General features: G+C 38.2%; 15 protein-coding genes across 15 annotated transcripts; 8 read left to right on the top strand and 7 right to left on the bottom strand.

The window, feature by feature from the left end:
• Positions 1 to 281: 281 nt before the first annotated feature.
• On the top strand, positions 282 to 1742 carry NAM9 (mitochondrial 37S ribosomal protein uS4m; the record flags this gene model as incomplete). The annotated part of the gene is made up of 1 exon (XM_056225258.1): positions 282 to 1742. The coding sequence occupies one exon, from the start codon at positions 282 to 284 to the stop codon at positions 1740 to 1742; it is 1461 nt and encodes a 486-aa protein (XP_056079094.1).
• A 269-nt stretch (positions 1743 to 2011) lies between these two features.
• SRV2 (adenylate cyclase-binding protein) lies at positions 2012 to 3592 on the bottom strand (the record flags this gene model as incomplete). The annotated part of the gene is made up of 1 exon (XM_056225257.1): positions 2012 to 3592. One exon carries the CDS (start codon positions 3590 to 3592, stop codon positions 2012 to 2014), a length of 1581 nt encoding a protein of 526 aa, XP_056079093.1.
• Positions 3593 to 4702: 1110 nt separating this feature from the next.
• On the top strand, positions 4703 to 9484 carry THO2 (Tho2p; the record flags this gene model as incomplete). Its single annotated transcript, XM_056225256.1, has 1 exon — positions 4703 to 9484. The coding sequence occupies one exon, from the start codon at positions 4703 to 4705 to the stop codon at positions 9482 to 9484; it is 4782 nt and encodes a 1593-aa protein (XP_056079092.1).
• Positions 9485 to 9786: 302 nt separating this feature from the next.
• AAH1 (adenine deaminase) lies at positions 9787 to 10830 on the bottom strand (the record flags this gene model as incomplete). The annotated part of the gene is made up of 1 exon (XM_056225255.1): positions 9787 to 10830. The coding sequence occupies one exon, from the start codon at positions 10828 to 10830 to the stop codon at positions 9787 to 9789; it is 1044 nt and encodes a 347-aa protein (XP_056079091.1).
• A 559-nt stretch (positions 10831 to 11389) lies between these two features.
• Positions 11390 to 12889, bottom strand: MEP2 (ammonium permease MEP2; the record flags this gene model as incomplete). The annotated part of the gene is made up of 1 exon (XM_056225254.1): positions 11390 to 12889. One exon carries the CDS (start codon positions 12887 to 12889, stop codon positions 11390 to 11392), a length of 1500 nt encoding a protein of 499 aa, XP_056079090.1.
• A 2365-nt stretch (positions 12890 to 15254) lies between these two features.
• MPF1 (Mpf1p) lies at positions 15255 to 17474 on the top strand (the record flags this gene model as incomplete). The annotated part of the gene is made up of 1 exon (XM_056225251.1): positions 15255 to 17474. One exon carries the CDS (start codon positions 15255 to 15257, stop codon positions 17472 to 17474), a length of 2220 nt encoding a protein of 739 aa, XP_056079089.1.
• A 303-nt stretch (positions 17475 to 17777) lies between these two features.
• MFA2 (mating pheromone a) lies at positions 17778 to 17894 on the bottom strand (the record flags this gene model as incomplete). The annotated part of the gene is made up of 1 exon (XM_056225250.1): positions 17778 to 17894. The coding sequence occupies one exon, from the start codon at positions 17892 to 17894 to the stop codon at positions 17778 to 17780; it is 117 nt and encodes a 38-aa protein (XP_056079088.1).
• Positions 17895 to 18308: 414 nt separating this feature from the next.
• SMKI14G1780 (uncharacterized protein) lies at positions 18309 to 18614 on the bottom strand (the record flags this gene model as incomplete). Its single annotated transcript, XM_056225249.1, has 1 exon — positions 18309 to 18614. The coding sequence occupies one exon, from the start codon at positions 18612 to 18614 to the stop codon at positions 18309 to 18311; it is 306 nt and encodes a 101-aa protein (XP_056079087.1).
• A 323-nt stretch (positions 18615 to 18937) lies between these two features.
• On the bottom strand, positions 18938 to 19294 carry LSM7 (Sm-like protein LSM7; the record flags this gene model as incomplete). Its single annotated transcript, XM_056225248.1, has 1 exon — positions 18938 to 19294. The coding sequence occupies one exon, from the start codon at positions 19292 to 19294 to the stop codon at positions 18938 to 18940; it is 357 nt and encodes a 118-aa protein (XP_056079086.1).
• Positions 19295 to 19633: 339 nt separating this feature from the next.
• ALF1 (Alf1p) lies at positions 19634 to 20395 on the top strand (the record flags this gene model as incomplete). The annotated part of the gene is made up of 1 exon (XM_056225247.1): positions 19634 to 20395. The coding sequence occupies one exon, from the start codon at positions 19634 to 19636 to the stop codon at positions 20393 to 20395; it is 762 nt and encodes a 253-aa protein (XP_056079085.1).
• Positions 20396 to 20544: 149 nt separating this feature from the next.
• On the top strand, positions 20545 to 20934 carry PGA2 (Pga2p; the record flags this gene model as incomplete). Its single annotated transcript, XM_056225246.1, has 1 exon — positions 20545 to 20934. One exon carries the CDS (start codon positions 20545 to 20547, stop codon positions 20932 to 20934), a length of 390 nt encoding a protein of 129 aa, XP_056079084.1.
• A 928-nt stretch (positions 20935 to 21862) lies between these two features.
• RPC31 (DNA-directed RNA polymerase III subunit C31) lies at positions 21863 to 22618 on the top strand (the record flags this gene model as incomplete). Its single annotated transcript, XM_056225245.1, has 1 exon — positions 21863 to 22618. One exon carries the CDS (start codon positions 21863 to 21865, stop codon positions 22616 to 22618), a length of 756 nt encoding a protein of 251 aa, XP_056079083.1.
• A 217-nt stretch (positions 22619 to 22835) lies between these two features.
• On the bottom strand, positions 22836 to 24119 carry INN1 (Inn1p; the record flags this gene model as incomplete). The annotated part of the gene is made up of 1 exon (XM_056225244.1): positions 22836 to 24119. One exon carries the CDS (start codon positions 24117 to 24119, stop codon positions 22836 to 22838), a length of 1284 nt encoding a protein of 427 aa, XP_056079082.1.
• A 259-nt stretch (positions 24120 to 24378) lies between these two features.
• GIM3 (tubulin-binding prefolding complex subunit GIM3) lies at positions 24379 to 24768 on the top strand (the record flags this gene model as incomplete). The annotated part of the gene is made up of 1 exon (XM_056225243.1): positions 24379 to 24768. The coding sequence occupies one exon, from the start codon at positions 24379 to 24381 to the stop codon at positions 24766 to 24768; it is 390 nt and encodes a 129-aa protein (XP_056079081.1).
• Positions 24769 to 25162: 394 nt separating this feature from the next.
• On the top strand, positions 25163 to 26818 carry YCK2 (serine/threonine protein kinase YCK2; the record flags this gene model as incomplete). The annotated part of the gene is made up of 1 exon (XM_056225242.1): positions 25163 to 26818. The coding sequence occupies one exon, from the start codon at positions 25163 to 25165 to the stop codon at positions 26816 to 26818; it is 1656 nt and encodes a 551-aa protein (XP_056079080.1).
• Between the last annotated feature and the right edge of the window lie 211 nt (positions 26819 to 27029).

Raw genomic sequence — 27029 nt, 5'->3', positions numbered from 1 at the left:
AAGTTTCCCTCTAATATCGACTAATTTTCCTTCATAATTATCATAATCAATTTCTTCGTTAAGCACGATTTTCACTCTCCATGTAGGCAGCCGAATAAGCTTCGCTTCATAGTATTAGTTTGAGAAACTCTGCTAAAAGAATAGAAGAAGAGAAAGTGGTCAGTCAAACAAAGTAAGTTATCGGAAGGGAAGTGTAAAAAAACAGATATATATTCGTTGTTCACTCCTCTGTTATCTTTCTTTCTTCAACGGACGCTGATTTCAATTGTTATACAAGGATAATGCCAAGAAAAGCCAATTTGCTTAAATCTTTGGCAAGAGGACGAGTACGCACTTCTTTCAATAAGTATAATTTATTTAACTTGTACAAGAAGGGTGCTGTAGACTTAAAGTCTAAATCTTTATATCAGCAGAAATGGACAGCAAAGCAAGAAACTCGAGCTTATCATGGTGAACATTTGACAGAGAAGAGGTGGCAAACTGCTTTCAAGCCCAAATTAGATTCAGTAGCTCAGTTGGATGCTTCATTACGTGGTGGTGAAATTAAGGAAACACCATTCTTGTTGCAAACGTTTGCAGTATTAGAAAAAAGGCTTGATTTTGCCTTATTCAGAGCTATGTTTGCTTCATCAGTGAGACAAGCTCGTCAATTCATCTTACATGGAAATGTCCGCGTGAATGGTATAAGAATTAAGCACCCAAGTTATACTCTAAAGCCTGGTGATATTTTCAGTGTTAGACCGGAAAAAGTGCTAGAGGCCCTCGGTGCTAAGAAGCCAAGCTTCGAAGAAGCACTGAGAATTGATAAAACTCAAATAATTTTATGGAATAAGTATGTGAAGGAAGCAAAGACTGACTCTAAGCAGGTTTGGGAAAAGAAGTTGGAAAAATATGAAAAGATGTCCGATTCTAATCCAAAGAAAAGTGCATTTCAAGAATTTTTGAAGCAGTATAATAAGAACCTCGAATTACAACAATATAATGCATTGACGGAATGTACACAGGAAGGCATTGTAAATAAATTATTGACTATTGAGAAACGAATTGGTAAATCAGATAACGAGCCTTTATCGATAGATGAATTCAAGAAGGGTCTACCTGACGTTCAGGATACTCAGCTTTTAGAAAGTCTGTATAGTGCCTATCAAGAATTCTTCAAATCAGGCGAAATCAAAAGAGAAATACTTTCCAAATGCCAGCCTGAGGAGTTAACTTCGTTGGCCTCGGAAATGATCAATCCTAACGAATCCACGAAAAAGGAGTTATCTGATGGGGCTAAATCTTCTTTAAGGGCTGGAAAAAAGATTCTTTCGGAATGTGTCAAAATATGGACCAAAAACATAACAGCACATTTCAAAACTAGGATGAGTGATGTCTCGAATGGTTCATTAACTTTTGATCCCGAGTGGGCTAAAAATTTAAGATATCATGATCCTATCAAAATATCTGAACTGAAAGATGATGAGCAAAAAGCGTGTAAACTGATAAACTTACCATGGCAAAAGAACCATGTTTATGGTAGGCAAGACCACAAAAAACCTTTCTTCACTCCATGGAAACCAAGACCATTTTTGTCACCCTTTGCCATTTTACCTCATCACTTGGAAATATCTTTCAAGACATGCCACGCTGTATACTTGAGAGACCCTGTTGCCCGACCAGGCCAATCTGAAGTAATTTCACCATTTGATGTCCCAATTCACGAACGTGCATATATGTATTACTTGAGGAATGGTAAATAACCATCGTGTATCGTTGCCTATGTTTTTTACTGATCTTTGATCTTCCTTTACACTGTAAATATTAAAGTATTTGTTTCAAGCTTTCCGAACATGCAAATAACAAACTGTTTAGTTGATTCTCTTTATTAAAATAATTTCTTTGAAAAAGTTACGTACGAGGAAATATTATATTAAAAGTATATAACTGTTTAATCATTCGATTTTCACTTTTATTTGTTGAAACGTGATTTCTCTCTTTTGGTCAGTGTGGATAAACGTCGCTCATGTCGTTAACCGGCGTGTTCAAATACAGCCGATTTGAATTTACCATCGGCGTATGTATGCTTCATTTGCTCAGGGATTGGAAATTCTACATAATCATTGTCTTCACCAATTGGTAAGTTTACATTGATAGCAGTCGAGCAGGAACTGTAAATTTCAGTGTCCAAAGATTCTTTGGATAAATATATATTTCCACCGTCAGATTTATCGATGGAAATTTGAGGTAGAGAGTGGTTCACTTGAATGCCAAATTTGTTGGATTTAATAACATCCATACCAGAAATACTAGAATCAAGTACGACACTACATGACTCAGTTTCACTCAATGAGATAGCGTTGACTTTTCCTTTTATCTGAACAAGAACTTGAGTACACTTACCTATAAAGATAGATTCGTCTTTGTTGGCCTCAATAACCAATGATTCAGTTTCATTTTCGTAGTTCTCAATAAACCACTTATTGCCTACTAATTCTTTTCTAGGAGGTTTCTTAGTTTTTAATGTTGATGGCTTTTTTGGTCTTGGTGGTGGACCAGATTTACTTCCTGTGGAAGAAACTGTGGATGACTGACGTAACTCAGGGTTCTTGTGGGTCTGCTGGGATTTGTCTACCTTTTTTAAACCCTTGGTAATATTTTCACCTTGATTTAGCTCAGCAAAAACGGCACCAATGCCGCCCTTATTAGTGTCAATATTAACTGAAGAAGCATCATCAGAGATTTCAAAGACAGAAGCTGGTGGCGCTGGTGGGGGAGGTGGAGGCGCTGGGGCCACTGAATCACTTGTTGATGAAGCAGACGAAGCTGCGACCATATTCTTTGTAGACTGTGTCATCGCATCAGCAAAATCCATACCGTCCATCTTCCAAGAAACACCGGTAGTATGATACTCTTTGATGTAAGCTTTCAAATTATCAAATGAGGCCAAAAATTTCTTTACCCATTCAACAGCATTAGGATCGGATTCCCTGTATTCTTTCAAAATTCTATTAGTCCAGAATTGTGCTGCATCTTTGAAATCTGTGACCATAGAGACTGGAGTGTCAACTGCAACCCAAGAGAATAAAGGAGCACCCTCAGATAAAGCACTCAAATAAGCAAAGTATTTGCTTTGACGATTTGATTCCTTCAACTGACCTAGTTTAATGATGTTTTCGTTGATAGGCCTTAAAGAATCAGCGAATATTTGAGAAGAATAGTCCGGCTTTTTAGACCTTACAGCGGCTCTCAAGAAAGTCAACTGTGATTGGAAGCCTCCCTTTAACAACTCTAAGGCATCTAAAACTACTGCGTCAATCTTACCTGATAATTCTACGAGAGGATCAATATTCTCAGTGATATAAGACTGAAACGCAGTTATGCATTTTGGATCTTCTTGTACTTCTGGAACATTCTCTGTAGAAGCGCCTTTCGTGGAGGATGCTTCCTTCTCAGCGTTGGACGAGTCATTGCATTTAGACGCTTCTAATTTGCTTTGAATATAACCTTCTTGATAGATGGTAACATCCTCCAATCTAGCTGTGGCTTCTTCTAACCTCTTTAATAGTTTAACAAGGTTGTAACCTTGCATTGTGTACTTAGAGTCAGGCATGATTCTTATTTCAACAGGTTTGAAGCTTGTTATTAAGTCTTGGCCAATCCGGCTGGGAGAGTTTAAAGACTGCTTTTCCCCTATACCACAGAATATTATTTTCAAATTCCTGTTTATAACTACAGCACCACATAAAGTCATTTTAAACGATATGAATAGCGTGATATCACAACAACCCATTTCTTCATATAAATGCTACAGTCAACAATTCTGGTTAACATACTGACACAACGATACGCAATTCCTTACCAGCTAAGTGTGGGTCTCAGCTACGAACTCTTTGTAATGGTAATATAGGGTTGTTTTTTTTTAATTATCATTATTTATTTGAATATATAAATGATTATATTTAATATCATTGATATTTTTTACATAATGGTATATAGGTATCTAGTTACGGATAAAAATGCAACAGCCTATCTCTTCTCTCGTACGTAGTCTTCGTAACCAGGAGACATGGACTTCAAAAGATGAATACGGGTATCATGTATACTGAGGTCTCTCCGGCTCAATGAAACGTATTCCAGGGATGCCGAGTGGGCTTGCAAAGAGTTCAATGTGTCGTTCCTCACGTTTTTTTGCCACTGTTCTTGTGTAGAGTTTTCATCCCCTAGTCCTATGTACTTCTGTTTGTATATCTTTTGCAATTTTAGTTGCCTTTGCTTCTCTGACTGTTAAGAGTATCAATATTATGTCTAAGCCGCACGGGCTTGCACATTGACCACAAGCGTAGTTAGTACCATATCACAAAATCAATTCGAATCAAAACCAAAGCATAACACAACGTAACATACCATTTTGCTCTTGATCTTACTTTTGTTAAGTATGCGATGTAACCACATTATCTGGTGTCTACAATTTATTCATGGGAAGACTTTTATTCTTCTCTTCCCGGGTGACAAATCCGCTTAACTTCGCTTTAAGATTTTCCGCTATTTCTTCAATGGTTGTTTAATATGAGAGAGTCTAAGCACAAGATATATGTTGATTTAGCAGTGAACGGTACTGTATAAATTATAGAGTGGTGCATTTGTTGTCTTTGACTGAAGCTGAATAAAAAGTAACAGTCACAGCAGTTACATACACTTATTAATATATATACAGGGCTTCATGACAGAGCAGACAGTACTTTCCAAATTGAATACACTTTCTCAGAAAGTAATATCTGCAGACTCCCTAAACGAGGCAATCTTTCTAACAAAAGAAACGGTACAGAACTGGCCTGAACGATCAAGGGCTCTTTGTTCTGACTTTATTGCGTTGGAGTCGAACGACGAGAAGGAAGAATGGCTGAGAGATCTGTTTATCGAGGTGTTTGATTTCATAAATAAAGGCGATGATAATTCTCCTCTCAAGCTTAGTGATATTTCGCTATTTATTGAAGGATTGGTAAATTATAACAAGCAAGTAGATCAGGCTTCCATGATTGGTAAAATGTTTATTGCCGTTTCAAGCACCATCCCAAATGTGAGCGATTCAAACACCATATCATTATGTAAGCTAATACCGTCACTGCATGAAGAATTATTCAAATTTGGCTGGATGTCTTCTAAGTTGCTGAATAGGGAACAAACCGCTTTACTAAGACATTTGTTGAAAAAATCAAAATACGAGCTGAAGAAGTATAACCTTTTGGTAGAGAATTCTGTGGGTTATGGTCAATTGGTAACCTTATTAATATTAGCATATTATGATCCTGACAATTGTTTCAAAGTACCAGCATATTTGGAAGACATTCAGCATATTATGGGTAAATATTCCTTGGATTCCATTCGTTCTTTGGATGTTATCTTGAACGTCTCCAGTCAGTTTATCACGGAAGGGTATGAGTTCCTAATTGCTCTTTTACAAAAGTCAGATTTTTGGCCTTCTCGCCATGTGGCTGATAATTCTGATTATTCTCTTCTCAATCAAGGTGGTAACATGATTGCTGCTAACATTATTTCATTTAATTTATCAAAAGGCAACGAAGAAGTCATTATGGAAAACTACCAACAGTATTTGGACATGTGTTGCATCCTAGTAAAAGCCGGGTTTGTTAATTTCTATTCTATTTGGGATAATGTACAACCAGAGATGGAATTTTTACAGAAATATACTCAAAACTTGGAAACTGAATTAGAAGAGGAATCTACTAAAGGTATAGAAAATCCCTTAGCTATGGCAGCTGCCCTTTCCACAGAAAACGAAACAGACGAAGACAGTGCCATTCCTGCGAATAATGATGATAATAACAAGGATAAGATCCCTGATGCGCAAAAAGATGAAGTAGACTTGCAAGACAAGGACAAATCTCAACAGGATATTTTGTCATTTGGCAAAATAAAATTTTTGGAACGTTTACTCGTCCATGGTTGTCTCGTTCCTGTTATTTACGTGCTCAAGGAATATCCGAAGCTTCTCTATGTTAGTGAATCTCTATCGAAATATTTTGGCAGAATATTTGAATATCTTTTGAATCCATTATATACAAAAATGACTTCTTCTAGTGAGTCAACCGATATGACAGCTGCTTTGATGGTAACTCGCATAGATAATGGTATTTTAGCCCATAAACTAAGATTGATTCATCAATATAAAACACATGAGCCGTTTGAATCACTTGAATTGAATTCACGGTATGTTTTCTATTATTCTGAATGGAATTCTGGTTTAAATCCCTTTGATTCCGTTGATGACCTTTTCGAAAATTCTCATACCTATTTATCTATCATTGGTCCGTATTTGGGAAAGGTTCCCACGTTATTGAGTAAAATTGCTCGTATTGGTGTAGCTGATATTCAAAAGAAACAGGGACTTGATTCTCTGCAGAGTGCAGTGGATAGGTGGATAGATTATGTGAGGAAATTCATTTTTCCCGCCACATCACTATTACAGAGTAATCCAATTGCCACATCGGAAGTTTACGAACTCATGAAACTTTTTCCATTCGAGAAAAGATACTTTATTTACAATGAAATGATGACAAAATTATCCGAAGATAATCTGCCAATTAAAGTAAGCTTCAATAAAACGGAAAGAGAAGCTAAGAGTATTTTAAAAGCATTGAGTATTGACACCATAGCAAAAGAATCCAGAAGATTTGCCAAATTAATTTCCACAAATCCATTGGCTTCATTGGTACCAGCGGTTAAACAGATTGAGAATTACGATAAAGTCTCTGAGCTTGTTGTTTATACTACGAAGTATTTTAATGATTTTGCATATGACGTGTTACAATTTGTTTTGTTATTGCGCTTAACTTATAGTAGACCCGCTGTTCAATTTGATGGAGTTAATCAGGCCATGTGGGTACAGAGGCTGTCAATATTTATTGCAGGTCTCGCCAAGAGTTGCCCTAATATGGATATCTCAAATATTATAACTTATATTCTAAAGACTTTGCATAATGGGAATATTATAGCTGTTTCCATTTTGAAGGAATTGATTATTACTGTTGGTGGTATCAGAGATTTGAATGAAGTTAATGTGAAACAATTAATGATGCTGAATTCAGGATTACCGTTGAAGCAATGTGCAAGGCATTTGATATATGATTTCAGAGATGATAATTCAGTCATTTCGTCCAGACTAACCTCATTTTTTACTGATCAGAATGCTATTTCTGAAATTATTCTTCTGTTGTATTCTCTAAATCTGAAGGCAAATACACAAGATTCCCATTACAAAATATTATCCACCAGATGTGATGAAATGAATACTTTGTTATGGTCATTTATTGAATTGATTAAACATTGTTTGAAAGGGAAAGCATTTGAAGAGAACGTTCTCCCATTTGTAGAATTGACTAACAGATTTCATTTGTCGACACCGTGGGCTTTCCACATATGGAGAGACTACTTGGATAATCAATTAAATTCAAACGAGAATTTTTCCATTGATCAAATGATTGAAGGTGCAGAGTTTAACGATGTTGATTTAACGAAAATGTCGAAAGACCTTTTTACCACTTTCTGGAGGCTTTCATTATATGATATTCACTTTGATAAATCACTATATGATGAACGCAAGAACGCACTCTCTGGAGAAAACACGGACCACATGTCAAATAGAAAAAAACACCTGATTCAGAACCAAATCAAGGATATTTTACTCACTGGAATTTCACATCAAAGAGCTTTTAAAAAAACTGCAGAATTTATTTCTAAAAAATCAAATACTTGGAACGAAGATTGTAAGGAAGACCAAATAAGAATATTTTTACAAAATTGTGTTGTACCAAGAGTTTTATTTTCCCCTTCTGATGCTCTTTTTTCCTCGCACTTTATTTTCACGGCTTTTAGTACAGAAAACTTGATGTCAATATTGAACACTTTTATCACTTCAAATATTTTGAAAACGTTGTTGTTCTGCTGCACTAGTTCTGAAGCAGGTAATTTAGGTCTCTTTTTCACTCATGTTTTGCAAGAACTCGAGAAAATGAGGCTGAGTGGTGATTTCAACGATCAAGCTTCTCGTAAGCTCTATGAATGGCATTCTGTAATTACTGAGCAAGTTATTGATCTTTTATCCGAGAAAAATTACATGTCTATTAGAAATGGTATCGAATTTATGAAGCACGTTACGGGCGTTTTCCCAGTTATAAAAACACATATTCAATTGGTTTACACAACTTTAGAGGAAAACTTGGTAAATGAAGAAAGAGAGGATATTAAATTACCAAGCAGTGCACTGATAGGCCATTTGAAAGCACGATTGAAGAACGCTTTAGAATTGGATGAATTCTGTAGCTTAACTGAGGAGGAAGCTAGACAAAAAAGAGCACATGAAATGGAACTAGAAGAGATCAAGAATTATGAAACAGCTTGCCAAAACGAACAAAAACAAATGGCTTTAAGAAAGCAACTGGAGCATAATAAATCTCAAAGACTTCAAAATGATTCGTTAAAAAGTGCCGCGAGCGACAGTTTTGGAGCGGATAAGGAGAGATACACTTATTCACGGGATGAACCTGTAATACCAACAAAGCCATCCAGCAGGCAATGGCCATATTCTAAAGTTACTAGGCATCTGGATGACATAAACCATTACCTGGCTACCAACCATTTACACAAAGCTATTTCTCTTGTGGAGAACGACAATGAGGCTTGGAATTTGAAAAAATTATCCAAAAAAAATATGCCAATTTTTGATTATAGAAATTCTATCTTGGAAATATTTGAGAGGTATTTCAGAACACTCATTCAAAACCCTCAGAACCCAGATTTCGCAGAAAAAATTGACACTCTCAAAAGGCATATCAAGAACATATTACGTGAGCCTTATGTAAATACAACTAACTTACATTCTGAAACTCCTGCTTCTGAATATACCAAAAGGTCAAGTAGATATGGTGGTAATACTGGGGTTAAAGATGTATATGGTAATTCTAGCTATAGAGGCTCAGGTAACGATCGTTCAGGACTGAAGACTAGTAAGTCAATCAATAGTTACTCACATAAAAGGCCGGAGCTGCCCACCAGACCGAATAAAAATAAATCATATAGTGACAAAAGCAAATCAGTAAGGCCAACTGGCCCTGACAGAGGTGAGAGCTTTGACCAGAGGGAGAACCGTATGCGTGAAGAATATAATAAAACTAAGTCACAACGGTCACAATTACGGTTTCCGGAAAAGCCATCTCAAGAAAGCAATAAGGCTAATACTTATCAATCTTCGCCTTACAAGCACGATATGTCTTCAGAGAATGAGGAAAAGCCAAACAAGAGGTTCAAGAAGGACGATGGAAATAGAAACAAATTCCAAACACAAGATTATAGAAATACACGAGACAACAGTAACACCCGCAGAGCAAATGAAAATCAAAGATACAACACGAATAGAAAGAGTAATACTCAGGCACTTCCTCAAGGCCCTAAGGGTGGAAACTATGTCAGTAGATATCAGAGGTAATTCACTACTGTTTTACCTACTGCAATTGATATTTAGAATGGAAGTTGTTAGTTTTCGAAATGTAGTTTTAGAAAAACCGAATAGTAGACGAATAACTACTCTAAAAAATTTGTAAAACCATCATAAATACGTACGTAGTTTACATTGTATACTATATTGCAAAAAGATCAAGGGAAGAAGGTTTTAAACGCTGAGTGACGTCCTCTGTGCACATTTAGTGACATAGACTCACGAAAGCATGCTTTGGATATAAGAAAAGAACAACTTTTAATGGAAATTAGCAGAATACCTCGTAAATTGCATTAATGAGAATATTTAGCGACCACGCGATCCACCCTACTTAGCAAATCTTCTTTTCTTTTCTCTTCACACCAGGAACCTTTTATGGCGTTCTTGGCAATACTACCCCACGTTTCATGGTCCCAATGTGGAAAATCTTTTGAAACTTGGATATAATTCTCCAAGATATAGCCACCAAAATAAGCCGGGTCATCAGAATTTAAAGAAAATGGAACGTTCTTGTCAAGGAACTTTTGCAGTGGTAGCTCTGAAACAGATTTAACTACTTGCAGTTTCACGTTGGAGAGAGGACAAATTGTTAGCATGGTTTCATCACGAGCCAATCTATCCAGTAATTCGTCGTCGTGTTGACTATTGATACCATGATCAATTCTTGTAACTTGCAACAAGTCTAAAGCATCAGATACGAATTGAGCAGGGCCTTCCTCGCCTGCATGTGCAGTTAATTTTAGATCTTCGTTCAACGAGGCAGCTTTTTGGTAACATTCCACAAATAAATTTGGGGGAAATGGTCTTTCAGCTGAGTCTAATCCCAAAGCAGAAATAGTACCGTCCTTGATGAATGGAGCAGCTTCTTCAATAGTTTTCAAACATTCTTCTGGCTCAATGTGCCTCAACAAACACATAATGAGCTTCGATGTAATCCCAAATTCAGCCAGAGCTTTGTCACAGGCTTTTTGGAAACCTTTAGTAACTGTCTCTATAGAGATACCCCTAGAAGTATGAGATTGAGGATCGTAAAACACTTCGGCATGGACCAATCCTTGTTGGTGAACTTTTTCGAAATAAGCCCATGCTAAATCAAAGAAGTCCTGTTCGTTGATCAAGACGTTGGTACCAATGTAATAGTAATCTAAAAAATCCTGTAAATCACGGAACTTTTTATATTTTTCGTTTAATTCTTCAACGGATTTAGGGAAACCTTCTGGTAAGGTGATGTTGTTTCTTTTAGCTAATGGAAACAATAGATCTGGTTCTAAAGTACCCTCTAAATGCAAATGGTGCTCACACTTTGGCAATTCTTGCAAAAACTCTTTAGAAACCATTCTTTTCCCCTGTCTTCCTAGTTCTAATAAAAGTTACTATTTTTTGGAAGTAAAGTTAAGAACATATACTTGCTTGTTGACTACTGTAATGAAAAGGATGTGATTTTCTTAAGGCTTTTATGTCAAATTTTCAATCTTCGGTAACTTGCGATGAGGTCAGATTCCTGCGACGTTTCAGTGCACTTTCGAGGATTCAAACAACCAACAAAAAAAAAAGAAAAGAAAAAGTAAAAGTTAGAGAAAAGAAGAAAAAAAGTACATTAAGGCTGTCTTCATGGTTCCACACCGCTATATCTCCTATAGGCAATAAAAATCAGTAGTCGTCGGCAAAGCGTGTGTTATTTTTTTATCAACAGTATGTGTAGGATAGACTTTTTGAAAGAAAGTCTACTGCAAATCCGCTCAAGCAACTTCTCATATAGACAAAAAGGATTCATTATCAGTCTGGAACGTTGCAAGGGAAATAGTGCATATTAAAAATTAAATTATTGAATGAAACGTTACATAAATATTAAAAATAATAAAAATAATAAAAACCAAAGTCTGGTAGAGTATACCTTCATACTATATGGTCAGTGTTCTTGGTGGAAGACACGTCAGAAGGCGTAGAATTCTTTTCCGCGTCTGTGTTGCCGACTATCTTGTCATCAATGTTCTCATGAGGAGGTGGCATCTGAGCAGATGTTCTTGACCTGATTGGTTCTGGAATGTAAGCAGTGGATTCTTCGTAGGTAAACTCACCAATTTGGGCAGCGTCAGTACCTAACTCTTCCTCATCGACGCTTAATCTCAACTTCAAGAATGGAATGGCGTTCATAGTTAGTAGCAATATGGATGTGACGGTAATAGTCCAGGCTAATGCAGCGCACATACCAGCTAATTGATAACCAACTTGCTTATAATGATGATTTATCCAGCCACCATCAATTGGACTGATGTAAGAGCCTGCAGTGGCATTGACGTAATCAGCAGCAAAGATACCAGTCAACACACAACCAATACAGGCACCTACACCATGGATAGAGTAACAGTCTAGACCATCATCGATACGCAATAGACTCTTCAAATCAACGGCAAGATTACAACCTGCAGCAGTGACAACACCGATAACAACAGCGGACCAAATTGGAACGAAACCAGCAGCTGGAGTGATACCCACTAAACCGGCAATGATACCTGAACATAGACCAACTGTAGTCCACTTTCTACCAGATCTGAAGTAATCGATAACCATCCAGGTCAACCCACCGCAAGCAGCGGCCAAGTTTGTAGACATAATAGAGTACCATGCTCGTATCGTAGCATTTCCTGCAGAACCACCGTTGAAGAACATCCAACCAAACCATAAGAAAACTGTACCCAAAACAACAGAAGTGACGGAATGTGGTTTGTATTTAGGCATCCCTTTACGTGTAACAGGGTCATTACGCTTACCCAATATCAGGGCGTAAACTAACCCACCATGACCGGAGGTTAAGTGGACACATAAACCACCAGCATAGTCCAAACTACCTAGTTTAACCAACCAGCCCTCGGCATTCCAAACCCAGCATGCAATGGGACAATAGACAATAGTCATCCATAGAAATAAAAATACCATCATGGGAAATAATCTTGCTCTTTCGCAAGCACCACCCAGCATTAGAGCACCGGTGACAGCAGCAAACATACCCTGGTAGACAGCAAACAAAATGTCAGGAAGTGAGCTGACACTGGATGGAGCCCCCAAAACATTACGGAACCCAAAGAATTCTAAAGTACCAATGAAACCGTTACCTCTAGTATTATGTGAGAAAGCCAGTGAATATCCCCAAAAGAACCACTGGAAAATACACACTGCGGATGCCATCATAGAGGCCCAAAGCAGTGATAGAGCATGTTTTTTTCTTGACAAACCGGAATATAATAGACCAATACCTGGGACCATAATCCAGACACCGGCTGCGCAAACACCGATCCACCCCATGTTAGCCAAATCAAACTGCGTGTTTAAGTCAGTCGTCAATGAGTTACCACCTGTCCCCTCGCCTGTAGGGGTACCTGTAAAATTGTAGGACATTTTTGATGTTATATTATAGGCCTAATGTTCTTTTTAAGTCCTTTACTAACTCACTGTTCAAGAAGAATTATAATTAAAAGAAGCCTTGATTATACGAATGAACACCATTAGCCACTACTTTTTTGTCATCTGTGCAACTGCTGCTGCTTATATATAAAGAAGAGAGATGGCCTGGAATGAACGACTCTTGCACCGCCTGGTACACTGATAAGGCACAGGGTCTTCACATAGCTCAGTATTCGTCAATGCATCAGCAATTGAATCTGTTCACGAGGGAAACAACAGGCTCTACCTTTCTTATCTTATCTGCCTTTTGCTATTACCGGAAACGCTTGATAGGCGGGAGCAGCAGTAAGAAGTGCCCGAAGGTATCGCTCTGCTATCAAAAAAAAAAAAAAAAAAAAAAAAAACCCATTCTTCCTTATCTTATCTTATCTAAAAGCCAGGCCATTCGTGCTTCCTTTTTAAACAGCCCAGTATGCACATAGAGAAACCAAGCACCAAGCTGAGATCGTTCGCTATGACTACTTGAAAGCAAGTTGGAAACCAACTCTCGATACTCAACGACACGAACCACGTCATTTCTAAGAGCAATGACTTTGACTATCATGAGTTCGAAGCAGACATCGATGACGCCGACTATAAAGGAAATTGAAAACTGAGGACGTTATTATCTATGCTAGGGGGCGTAGACTTTAGCGTGTCAAATGCGGAAAATGATGGGGGGGACTACAGCTAATTATTAGTCAACAATACTTGGCGCATGGTAAACTATCTACATCTTGCCAGTTTAGTATAAATAGACTCTATGGCGAGCATAACCATAGAGGTGGTGGGTGCAATAACTTGTTTGCTTTTCGTGCGAAACTCTTGATGATAAAGGTTTAGGTCAAGAGTTCGAATGACTAGCAGAAATAATTGGACTGTTCCTGATGGCTTTTTTTTGGCACAAACGGGGATTAGGAGCTCACGCCACTGTATGAAGTGGAAGAGATGAGTGGCACTGGTAATAAATCACGTTAGTCACAATCATTTTCTTTAGCTCTGTCAATCCGTTGTTGGAGATCATTCTGTAGGTTCTACATATTGCACTAATCAGCCAACAGTTCACCAATTTTGTTCCGTGACCGCGAAAGTAGACGTAGTCTTAACATTGGAGTACTCGAGTCCCTAACATTCACATGTTTCACGAAACCTAATTCATCTTCATGCACCAGACAGACTATGATAGTGTACAGAAAAATGATAAAAAATGTAAAGGACAGTTCAATAACCGCCGAGAATTCTATAATGAAAATAGAGAACTCAATCCGTATACACCATACATGTCATGTAGACTACACAAATGCCCCTGCATTCTCACGTACAAGCTGTGTGGCTCCTTATAAACGTTACAACTTCACAGAATGACGCTACTCTAGTTTTCAACTAATGGAAAACACCCACACTTTAAGGCTTCTGCCCTATAACTGTGCACACCAAATTAGAATATCCACCCTTTCCCGGTTATTTCGCTTTATCTATGTACATAAAAACCAATAATCGACCCTGTTCTCGGTTGATTATAGTCATGCTATAAACGCCTTTATTCAAGATTACGCGCACTCTCTCAGTTTAACATCTCCAAGTGCCAACCTTAACATAGCGGCCCGTATGGACCTTGTTATTATCTCGTTGCTCAGGTACAGAACTGTTCGAAACCTCCATTGAACACAAGACTTTTGCTTCCGGGCAGGTGCGAAACCGGATACCTCACTCTCTACGAGGAATAATGTGGTGTCCTTGTTACCCGTACATCAGTAACACCTGGACCTTCACGTACGGGTATAATCAGCGGATCCGGAAGATCAAAATCCGCCCACGGAGAATAACAATCTAAAGATACACCAGAAAATTTTCCGCCGCGGTTTTTCGCTACCCTGTGCTTGCTGGCTGCACCATACCCCTCCGCGCCGTTTCTCTGGCACTTGCTCCCATTATTTTTGAGCTTGTTTTTTTGACTGCTTCGGTCTCTCTCTCCCCCATGCACCCCCCCTCCCCCTGCGCAAAGGAAATAGATCTGTTCTATGATCAAGTAAGAAAATGTGGGGGGCAGGCATCGTGAAAAAGTCTCTGAATATGCATACATTCTGTCTTACGCCAAGGGATAGAGAAAACGGAAAACTTAGATGCAATACTTTTCATTAATATATACAGCATGCCGTCTCATCTCTTCGGTTGCAGTTTCTTGCTTTGCTGCAGAGTGTTTTGGTAAAGTCTATTTGTAAATGCGGACATAGATTCTTACTTGTAGAAAATAAAAGTAACCATTGCTTTGTGTTGTGCTCTCATACTGCAGAGGAGATAGACAGGCTTATCCAGGAAAATGACCTCCAGTATCTTCGGAATGACAGCAGATCATGATGGTATGGATAGTGGTGGGTTGAAGCTTTCACAAACGACCTCAACCATCTCTATGGGCGAGGAGTTTTTCTGTTCTAGCAATACCAGTGCTTCCATCCTGGATTCTCCGCTTCCGAAAGAGACTTTCAACTATATCGATAGTATAACAGATATTGACACGGATATCATGAATCAAATATTGGAGCCACGAGCTGGGCTAGGTGCTGGAGTAGGCGACAACAACGTGCTTCACTGTATAGATCCGTATCCTGCAGAACCTCCATGCTATGATTTCGCTAATCCATCAAAAGTCATTAGGTACCCCATATATGAGCACTGTTGTCCGTGCCTGACTTCTGTGCAACCTCCAAGTTATACGCCGTCTGTGGAATACTACACCGTGGTGTCTATGAAGATGGAGAAGTTGTCGCCCTTTGAGAATGCTACTTCCAGATTATGGAACAACTTTATTCTTCAGATAAACTCCACCCAAATAAATTTTTTCTCTATCGACGATTCGTTAACCATAAATATTAAGAACTATTGTGGTGGTGATATGTTTGACCATTCTCATCACTCAAAGAATGCCAGTGACCGTCATCATCCAGCCCGGTCCTTATTGAATGCGTTCACCACAAATTCCACTTATCAATTTGACAAGTATGATAAGGAAAGAATATGCAGGGAGATAGCGCAAGATAAAACCAGATTTTTATCAAACGAGCGCCTCTTCAAGAGTTATTCCCTGCAATGCGCGAAAGTTGGTCTACCTGTAGACTATTCTTCCAGAGATTTTGTTTTGAGAATGCGTTGTGAGGGGCAACAGTTTCTAGTGCAGTTTTCTCATGTGGATGAATTGATCTACTGGGCTATGTATTTGAACATGGGCATATCATTATCATTGGATCTGGAACTGAGAGAACTTCCCACCTATAGAAGCGTTCCTAGAAGAAGGCATCCAAGAACGAGAAGATCCAAACAGAACAATAAGAAAAAGGACAAAAATAGTAATAAAAGAAAGAGCAATAGTGGCAAAAATGATCTACATTCCAATCGTCTGATTCTAAGAAGATCTAACACCTCATCTGTAGTAACAAAAGCCGCTACCGCCAACGAACGCCCAAACAATAAATCAAGATCAAGGAGTTTCAGTTTGCTATCTCCGTCTGCATCTGCTGCCGGCCATGATGTGGACGGGACTATTAACTCCGGTTCATCTACAAGGAAAAGCTCTCAGAGTGATGTATGTGGCTTATTTACATCAAAACTAAGGCATTTTTTCAAAACAGACTTTAGTTCTAGAAAAAACTCGAGTATGAACATTGGGCAAAGCAGGAGATCCAGCGAATTGAATAGCGTTCAAGAGGAAATCAATGACGATGGAAGTGCAATAAACACTAATTCATCGGTTTTATCCCCCGCCTTTTCCCCCACAGCACATTCCCCCTTAACATCACAATCGTCCATTCATGAAAATTTCAGAAGCAGATCAAGTTCAAACCCCATGGATCCGTTGCATTGTGATCAGTCAATGTTGAAGGTCACTGGTCCTGACACGCCATTTGAAAGTACGAGAAAGCCATCTATTTTAAATTCTATCAAGCGCATAAATCATGGAGAAAGGTTAAGTGACGGCGATGAAGACGAAGACGACGAAGAAGACGAAGACGATACAAACTACGTGGATGAGGATGAAGATGATTATGGTGAGGATGACGACATTAATAGGTTGATGTATTTGAATGAAAATGGGCTTCGTTGTGGGAATACGAACGTTCACGAATATGGGAAAATATTCAGTACAAGAAACTTTTCTGTATCTGCTTGTATAAATCATGACTTTCCGAAAAGATTATCATTGAAACATGGAAATAGAAAGCGGTGTAGTGAAGATTCGAAGTGGATACCAACCACACAACTCGTTTCAAGAAAGAGATACATCAAGGACTCATTAAGGTGTATCAAACCTCTAGCAGAAGATCATCCGTGGGTAGGTAAAATTATTTTCAAACCAGCGCTGCCACCCCCTTTTAAAACGAATAATTTACCTATTAGAATACATAATGGTGAAAATAATACAGACTTGAGTCAAGTGAAAAACCATTATTTGAAAGCGTACATAGTGGGGTCGTCTGGTTTTTTGAAAACTGGTCCAAAACTTTTTCACTCTTGTGATAAAACTAACGAACTTACGAATTTATGAAATAGATATATGTTTAGATATGTTTTGTAACGATTAAATGAAAGGTAAAAAATGTAATTGAAGAATAATGAACGCGGCTTTTTTCTTCTCCAACACCTGCCCAAAAAATAGAAAAAAGAGCACGAAAAAATGAAAATAGGATAAGAACATCTATGTTTTAAAAGAAATAATTACAAATAAATATGTAAGTGTATAAAGCAATGAGCCAATAAAGAGAGAAATCGAATAAAGTAGTTTGCCAGCAACATGTGATAGAAGAAAGAGTGTGAATTATTTTCGGGTTATTTTAGTTGTAATGTAAAATCAAGCAATAACACAGGCAGGGTCCCAGAAAAGACCCTTAATTATATAATTGTCTTTCTTTTCAGAGGATTTATTCTTTTGAGCCGCTTGGGCAGAGGTGGTAGTAATAGGTTGCATTGATATTTCTTGTTTTGTTTTGTAAGCAGTAGTTTGTCAATGCTCTTATTGGTTATAATGAACAAATGGAAAAGTAAGAAGTATCGTATTGAAATAAATTGGCGTTTTACCTGCCCTTTATATAAAACTTTCAGTGATATTATAATGACTGCCGCTCTTTTATTTCTTGCCTTTTCTCCCTCTTAAATGCATGTTTCATTTTCGTATGATTGTTGGGCGTTCCTTATTGAGTTCATTTCATGTAAATTTCCGGAAAGAGTAATTACATGCTTTTCAAAATAAAAAAAAAACGGTGCCAAATGCATACACTTAACGAAAAGGGAAACTATCAATGCGCTGTACGTGAATAGTTGCCGCTATCGTCGTCTCGAACTTTGTTTCAAGCAAAAACGGATAACTTCAAACTTTTCTCGTTTATACCATAAACGGTATAGTAATGATGAAAGAGAAAACGAGGAAAAGAAATAGCCTCGTCTTATCGGCCATGTTAACATTATCAAAATCTATTAAGCTTTCCGAAAAAATTGGCAATGATTCGTGATTGCTACTGGCAGAGTTTGGGTTGCTTTTTTTGCAAAACAACGACAACAGTTTTTGGAACATCCTCTTGAAGCCTACTGAGTTTTGAAACAATAATGTTATGATTATGAATAGTAGAGTAAGGTTAATTATTTTTTTAAATTCTACACGAGTAGAAGAGGTAGGTTTATTATAGCTCATAGTGATGGGAGAGAAGCAGATCTATAAATGGTGGAGGTGCTAGTGAGTATAAACTATCTGTTCCCTCAATAAGGTTGACAGGTGATCTTGTTTTGATGTATCTGGGTAGCTTCCCCTATACAATGGATTGAACTTTCTTTTCTTTTTTCTTACTTTTTGTCCTCTAGTTTTGAGTAAAATGTCATGAAAAAAAAAAAAGAAGACAAACTAGGTAATGCACATGTCGAGTATTGAGAATACATTAAAAAGAAAGCACACCACGATCTGTTTTCTTCTTTCTTTAAACTTATAAAAGATAGTTTATATGAAATATCTTAATTAACTTAGTTTGGCATATATAGTACATCGGACCCTTCGGCGGAACTTAAAGACACCAGAATAGTACCTCTTATAACAGTCAGACCTAGTTTTCTTGCGTTTTTAGCAATTAGTTCAGTATTATTCTCATCATCAGGATTAGACATGTATTCTACTGTATCATCAAGAACTAGATTCATCAATTGGTCATAGCCTTTTAGGACTCCTATAACTAACTTACCACCCATTAATTTAACACGTATTCTGGAATCTTTGTACTTGGCTAAATCCAAGATAGCTTCTCTTTTAGGGCCCTCGAATTTTTTCCTTTGCTGCTGTGGTTTATTCTCTGCTTTCTTAGTTGAAAAAAGATGTGTCGTCATTATAATGTTAGTAAAGCAAACTCAGAATGAGAGGCTATTATCATATACAAAGATACGAAAGAAAACATACGGAGTGTTTCTGATGCATTTTTTATTGTTTGATGCTGTGTGTGATCAGGAAAGTGCCGTTCTCTCAGTTAACTTTTTCTTTTACTGTACTAGTTCACACATATACATGCTTGCGCTTAATAGTCGTTTCCTGTTTTTTGTTTTCCGGCTCGCAAAGAAATTGTCGTAATTGAAAATATAAGTGACAAGAACAAAGAGCGAACAACTGTAAAGAAAAGAAATGAAAAGTAAAAAAAAGGAAAAGAAGGTGATTGATTATAAGGCAAAAAGATGGTCAGAGTTGTTATAAAGAGCGAGTTGGTTAATACGGAGAAGCAATTCCCCCAAACGCTTAAATTAGAACAGTTCAAGGACCGGTTGTATCACGTTACCGGAGTAGAACCTAATGATATGGAAATAGTGGTGAAAAGACAGTACGATAATAAAGAGATATTCAGCACAAAGACAGGGGGCCGGAATTCAGACGAGGATCAAAACCCAAACTTCCTGGAAGACGAGGAGGAGCTTATTGTGATTGTTACGGACCCCAACACTCAATCGATTACTAACCAGCTGGCTACGCAAGCGGATGAACTATCATCAACACAACCGATCAGCGAAGAGGATTATTTGCAAAGAGAGAACTCCGTGTTACGATGGAAGATGGCCCACGGCTACGGTAGGTTCAATGCTGCACAACAGACCCAACGCGCAGCGCAGACAAAGCAGGATGAGGCGTATGCCCGAGAGCAATTAATGGCGGCTATCGGTCACCCTTGCTCTGTCATGGTACACGGGAGCATTTCGCGAAGAGCCGTACTAAGGTACGTAGGATCGCTGCCGTTGGGCGCGACGGGCACGTGGTGCGGTGTAGAATTTTCAGAGGCCGCGGGCAAAAACAACGGGTGCATAAATGGGGTAACACTGTTCGGGCCCGTAGCACCGGGTCATGGTTCATTTGTACGTCCGCGAGCCGTGAAAATCTTGCCCAAGAACGAAGATTCTAAAACAGATGACGTCCATTGTGACGTGAAGAGCGATGATGAAATTTGAATTTGTGTAGAATTAACGCGGTGGCGGTTTAGCTAGTGATCTCCATCCGATGTCAACATATTATTTTTGTATTTGTATATACGTTCGGCGATCTGTTTGGAAAAAAAGTTGTTATGAAGAGAGAAATACTGTTCAAGTGATTGAAAGAGATGTCTGAAGTAGCAGAAACTTGGATTGAGACCTTGGTGGCAAAAATAATCAACTATGACTACAAACATTTCATAAGATTGGTGATAATTGTGGGTGGTTATTTACTTGTTAGAAATATCGCATCGAGAGAATTGGCGAAGAAACAATTGGCCGCTCAAGTAGAAAAGGACAAACAAGACAAGGAGGAAAAGAGGTCTAAGGATCTAATTGATAGACCGGATGAGAGTGCAGTTGCGAAAACAACTTCGTTTGGTTGGGGCAAAAAAACTAGGAAAAGGGTCAAAAAGCAACAGGAGTTATTTGAAAACGCTCTGGAAGAGGCCAAGAAAAGACAACAGGGAATGGAGCCAGACAGCGATGCTGATATCGAAGAGCTGTTGGAAGAATAGGTTCTCGGTATATGTGTATGTTCCTTTTTTGTCATTGTGACAGAGTTTTGTTTGTAGTTTTTTGTAGTTTTTTGATAAAATAATATAACCGTTGCCAGTGTTACTAGTCGCATCGTACCGGACGTCAAAACAGTTCACATGCTTTTACAGTCTAAGAAAATTTTCGGCGAGTGCTTAGTGCTCTTGAATTTTGTTTGTGAGGGGCAATAATTGATGAATTTGAACGGCGATGGCTCTCACTTCGCACCGCTGAACTCTCACTTCAAGCACGATGACAAATAAAAGAACCGTGAAATAAGGCTTGCGATACAGAGGTAAATGGCTGATAGCTTAGCTGTATAGAAACAACAAGATGATGCGTTCCTCACAGAAAGCAGAAAGTTTAGAAAGATACAGTGTAGTGTCGAAGAGTGTTATGCAGCAATAGAATAATGCATTGCTTGATCTCTCCATGAGAACATCATGACCTGTTTCAGTATTGAGGGGCATTTTTTGACACAATCATAACGATCGAGGCGCATTTGTGTTACGCAGTTCGCACCTATGAGATGTAGTCTGTTTCTTTATATGTCGAAAAAATAGTCTAGTATCTGATAAAAATCCTATCACAATAACCGTCACTGTACAAGGCAATATCTTACGCTGACTGCAACATGATCGACTGAGAATGTCTTCTCAATCTCTTCTTTTAAAGTCTATAAGTCATTTCCTTTTTTTTCGTAACACACACACACGTCGGACAATGCAACTTCATCTGTTCATTCTGATCTTTTTTGGCCCCTGCGCGAGTTGGATGAAAAATGGAGAGAAATTATGAAAAAAATCTTACCGGAACAAAATAGTATCCTCATCGCCATAGCCATAGAATAAACTACGGCAGGAACGCATCGCAATTCAGTAGTACCAAGAACACATTCCTCGATCAAATATGAGTTCTTATAGAGGTGGTGGTAGAGGCGGTGGTAATAACTATATGAGCAATCTGCCCTTTGGGCTAGGTTACGGAGACGTGGGCAAGAATCACATTACAGAGTTCCCATCTATTCCACTACCCATCAATGGGCCAATAACAAACAAGGAAAGATCTTTGGCGGTAAAATATATTAATTTCGCGAAGACTATCAAAGACGGCCCATTTTATACTGGATCAATGAATTTGATAATAGATCAACAAGACAAAAACAAGAGCGGTAAACGCAAAACCAATATAATTCTAGACGAAGACGATACCAATGACGGCATTGAAAGATACTCCGACAAATATCTAAAGAAAAGAAAAATAGGCATCTCCATTGATGATCATCCGTATAATTTAAACCTCTTCCCCAATGAACTGTACAATGTTATGGGGATCAACAAAAAAAAACTATTAGCCATCTCTAAATTCAACAATGCTGATGATGTTTTCACTGGTACAGGTTTACAAGATGAAAACATTGGACTTTCTATGTTGGCAAAATTAAAAGAACTAGCAGAAGATGTGGATGATGTCTCGCCGGGTGATGGAACAGCAAAAGGAACTAAAACAGGTGAAGGTGACGATGATGATTTGGCGGACGATGATTTCGAAGAAGATGAAGACGAAGAAGACGATGATGATTATAATGCTGAAAAGTATTTCAATAATGGTGACGATGATGATTACGGTGATGAAGAGGAACCAAATGAAGAGGCCGCCTTTTAATTGAGAATATATATCATTTTGCATGTCCTTCAAAACAATATTTGTAGAATTAGCATTATTCTTTTCGGTTTTAATCAGCAGTAAGGATCGAACAAATTTATGTACGAATATTAGAATATTAATAAGAGTAAAAAAAATAAAAAAATCTCTTGATAAAAAACAAAAGTTTTAGTTCTATATAAATCTTAGTATTACAACAATAGCTCTTCTCTTGTGATTAGCTGAACCTTGGTGGTGGTCTTCTTCTTGTGGGTGACACTGAATTTTTCCTCGAACTAAAGTTGGAATTTACACTGGTCGGTAGAGGCGGTAACCTTGGGGAGTTCAAGGCCGATGGAAGAGGACGTGGGCTAGAAGAAGGAGAAGTTTGCCGTGAGGCCCTACCTGTCGAAACTAAACGACCACTGTGCGAACCTACATAATTAGACGTCTCATTCCTGGTCGGTATAGGTGGCAAAGGTGGTTGATTGAAGTTATGGGAAACTCTATGGCTAGAGGAATAAAAAACTTTGCGTACGCCGTCTTCGTCATTATCATCATTATTATTATCATTATTATTATTATTGTTATTATCATCATCATTATCATCATCACTGTAAGACAAGGATGTTACGCCAATGGCCTTTTGAAGTGCCTCAATGTCCACTTTGTTGGATTCATTTTGGCAGTTGTTTGTCGAGCTATCGGGATTTTTAAATATATTTATCTTCTCTTTTAGTTTTCTTAGATTGGCAAAATGGAACTTGGTATCCGAAGTGTTTGATATAGCAGTGTCGTTAGTTTCTAATGTGGAGGTTGTGCCCATGGAAGCCGCAAAAGTTGGTGGCAAAACTGTGGGATCATCATCGTTAACTAACACTGCTGTGTCTGATTTGGATGACATAGAGAAGAAGTTCGCATTTCTGTAGGAATTTCCCTCAGGGTTGTTCTCATGGTTTGTGCTGACACGCTGTGGTGTAATTTGTCTCATAGTAGAGCCATGAACATAATCATATTCTGATTCAGTTGGCAATGGTGGTATCGGTCTCATGGCCATAGATGAATCCAATCTTTCCATTTCTTTGTTGAGGGCATCTCTATTCAAACGGGCCACTTTAGGAGTGAATGTTAACTCAATGAAAATCGTGCCCGCAAATTCATCCCCACTTCTTTTCAGTTCATACCAGGTACAATAACCCTCTTTGGGGTCTGCTCTAATAGCATTTAACAAATCTATTTCACATCTTCCAATTGGCAACGGCGATTTTTTCCTTCTATCACAGTAAACCTCTACGTACATTAGCGGCCTTATCTCTGGGGTGATCTCAAACTCTTCTAAATAATGAAAAACAGGGTTTTGACCTGCGCGATGTAATGTGTTACTCGCTCTTGTCATATGAGCTATTCGTAACCTAAGCATTACATTTTGTTTGTCCAGCTTATTCAAATTTGGCAAGTCTCTAGCTTTGCTCACGTATACGGACAGGATTCCTTGATTTCCACTCCATACTTCTTCGGACATTCGACAATGACTCAACAAGTTGACCTAATTTCAGTTGTGTACGACTAATGTCTTTTGAACGTTCTCGTAACATTTACATACCTCACTATGTTTTCATCTAAATCATACTAGAAGGAACATCCCGCCGTCCTTCATGACTGACCGAGGCGGCTTTTCGTACAATTTTGAAAGAAGATAACTAGGTAGAAGGTGTTAACGCTATGTATTCTACGGAAGTCAAGAGAAACAAAATAAACCAATAAGCAAGCGGAGAAGTAGTATGGAATTGTTACCTCAGGGTCAAAGGAACAACACTCAAGTGACCTTTGAAGATCAGCAGAAGATCAACGAATTCTCGAAGTTGATCATGCGCAAAGACACCATCGCGCAGGAGTTAACTTTACAGAGGCAGGAGAAGGAGTATCTCGATGATGTTTCTCTAGAAATCGAACTAATTGATGAGGATGAGCCCGTGCAATATAAGGTGGGCGAACTCTTCATCTTCATGAAGCAGAGCAAAGTTACCGCACAGCTCGAAGAAGACACACAAACTCTCGACAACAAAATACAGATTTTGGAAGACAAACAAGGAGACATTGATGCTCGTCTTGATGCTCTGAAGGCTGCCCTTTATGCCAAGTTTGGTGATAATATCAACCTTGAACGTTAGGACACCTATTTAAAGTGTGGGCTGTGGGTGTCTCCACAAAATGAGTAATGAAAAATTTTTAATTTTTTTCAGGAGGGAAAATATAGAAAAGTAAAGAACATGATAATAGAAAACAATTTTAAGTTATTGTGTATGAGATAGAGTTTTTTTGTATACCTCTGTAATCCGCATATATTCCTAAGTACCTTTTTTTTTACAACAGAAAAAAAGAGTCTCTTTCACGAATTATTCTTTCGTTTGACGTTGTTTTTTTTCTTTCGAGATTCAAGAACGTGGTTGTGGTCGTATTTCTGTGCAGATCAAATTCAAAAACTTTTATTATTTTTGATAGACAAAGTATTTGTTATTCCTACTAAACGCAACATAAAAAGTTAAGCAGAACTGTACTCACATAATGTCTCAAGTGCAAAGTCCTGTAACGGCAACGAACTCCGGTTTAGCTGTCAATAATATTTCTAACACAATGAACTCACAAATGCCTAATCGTAGCAATGTTAGACTGGTCAATGGTACTTTACCTCCTTCACTGCACGTCAGCTCAAATTTAAACCACAACACTGGTAACAGCTCCGCCTCTCATTCCGGTTCACAGTCTCGCGACGATTCTACTATAGTTGGATTGCACTATAAGATAGGTAAAAAAATTGGTGAAGGTTCATTTGGTGTGCTTTTCGAAGGTACAAACATGATCAATGGGCTACCAGTGGCTATCAAATTTGAACCGAGGAAAACCGAGGCTCCACAACTAAAGGACGAATATAGGACCTATAAAATTTTAGCAGGAACTCCTGGTATACCTCAAGCATATTATTTTGGTCAAGAAGGCCTGCATAATATATTAGTTATTGATCTTTTGGGCCCCTCTTTGGAGGATCTGTTCGATTGGTGTGGAAGGAGATTTTCGGTGAAAACTGTAGTACAAGTTGCGGTACAAATGATAACCTTAATTGAAGATTTGCACGCTCATGATTTGATATATCGTGATATTAAACCTGATAATTTCCTGATTGGGAGACCGGGTCAATCAGATGCTAACAAGGTTCATTTAATCGATTTTGGCATGGCTAAACAGTATCGTGATCCAAAGACTAAACAACATATCCCATACAGGGAAAAGAAATCATTAAGCGGCACAGCAAGATATATGTCTATAAATACTCATTTGGGTAGAGAACAATCCAGAAGAGACGATATGGAAGCGATGGGTCATGTTTTCTTTTATTTCTTGAGAGGTCAATTACCATGGCAAGGTTTGAAAGCACCAAATAACAAGCAGAAATACGAAAAGATCGGTGAAAAGAAAAGGTTAACGAACGTTTACGATTTAGCTCAGGGCCTACCAATACAATTTGGCAGGTATTTGGAAATTGTCAGAAATTTATCGTTTGAGGAAACTCCTGATTATGAAGGCTACCGTATGCTACTTTTATCTGTACTGGATGATTTAGGCGAAGCAGCAGATGGTCAATATGATTGGATGAAATTAAATGGTGGTCGTGGTTGGGATTTGTCGATAAACAAGAAGCCAAACTTGCACGGTTATGGACATCCAAATCCACCAAACGAAAAATCAAAAAGGCATAGAAGCAAAAACCATCAATATTCATCACCTGACCACCACCACTATAATCAACAGCAACAAGCCCAAGCCCAAGCCCAGGCCCAAGCCCAAGCCCAAGCCCAAGCCCAGGCAAAAGCGCAACAACAACAGCAATTGCAACAAGCTCAGGCCCAACAACAAGCAAATCGTTACCAATTACAACAAGGTGATTCTCATTATGATGAGGAAAGAGAAACATCCAAGCTCGATCCAACTTCATACGAAGCATATCAGCAACAGACTCAACAAAAGTATGCTCAGCAACAGCAAAAGCAATTGCAACAAAAATCTAAACAGTTTGCTAATACAAATGTTAATGGTCAAACTAACAAGTATCCATATAATGCGCAGCCAACAACCAACGACGAACAGGAAGCCAAAAACGCAACGCAAGATAGAAATAGTAATAAATCGTCGAAGGGATTTTTCAGTAAGCTGGGATGTTGTTGAAATGAGAGGAAGAGGCCCTTTTTTTAATCGTATTTATTGAAACTATCTCTTGCTACCGTCGAGTTGTTTACACTCCTTATTCTAATATTATGACTTTGATGTACATTTAATATTTTTTAACGTTTTTTATTCATAAAGTAGAGACAAAATATGTCTGCTCTAAAAAAATATTACGTATTTGACGTACTTTTCAGTATTAATATTTGATTAT

The sequence above is a fragment of the Saccharomyces mikatae genome (assembly GCF_947241705.1).
Source record: "Saccharomyces mikatae IFO 1815 strain IFO1815 genome assembly, chromosome: 14".
Taxonomy (NCBI): Eukaryota; Fungi; Ascomycota; class Saccharomycetes; order Saccharomycetales; family Saccharomycetaceae; genus Saccharomyces; species Saccharomyces mikatae.
The sequence above is the reverse complement of the archived record's forward strand: the minus strand, read 5'-3'. Positions and strand labels throughout refer to the sequence as shown.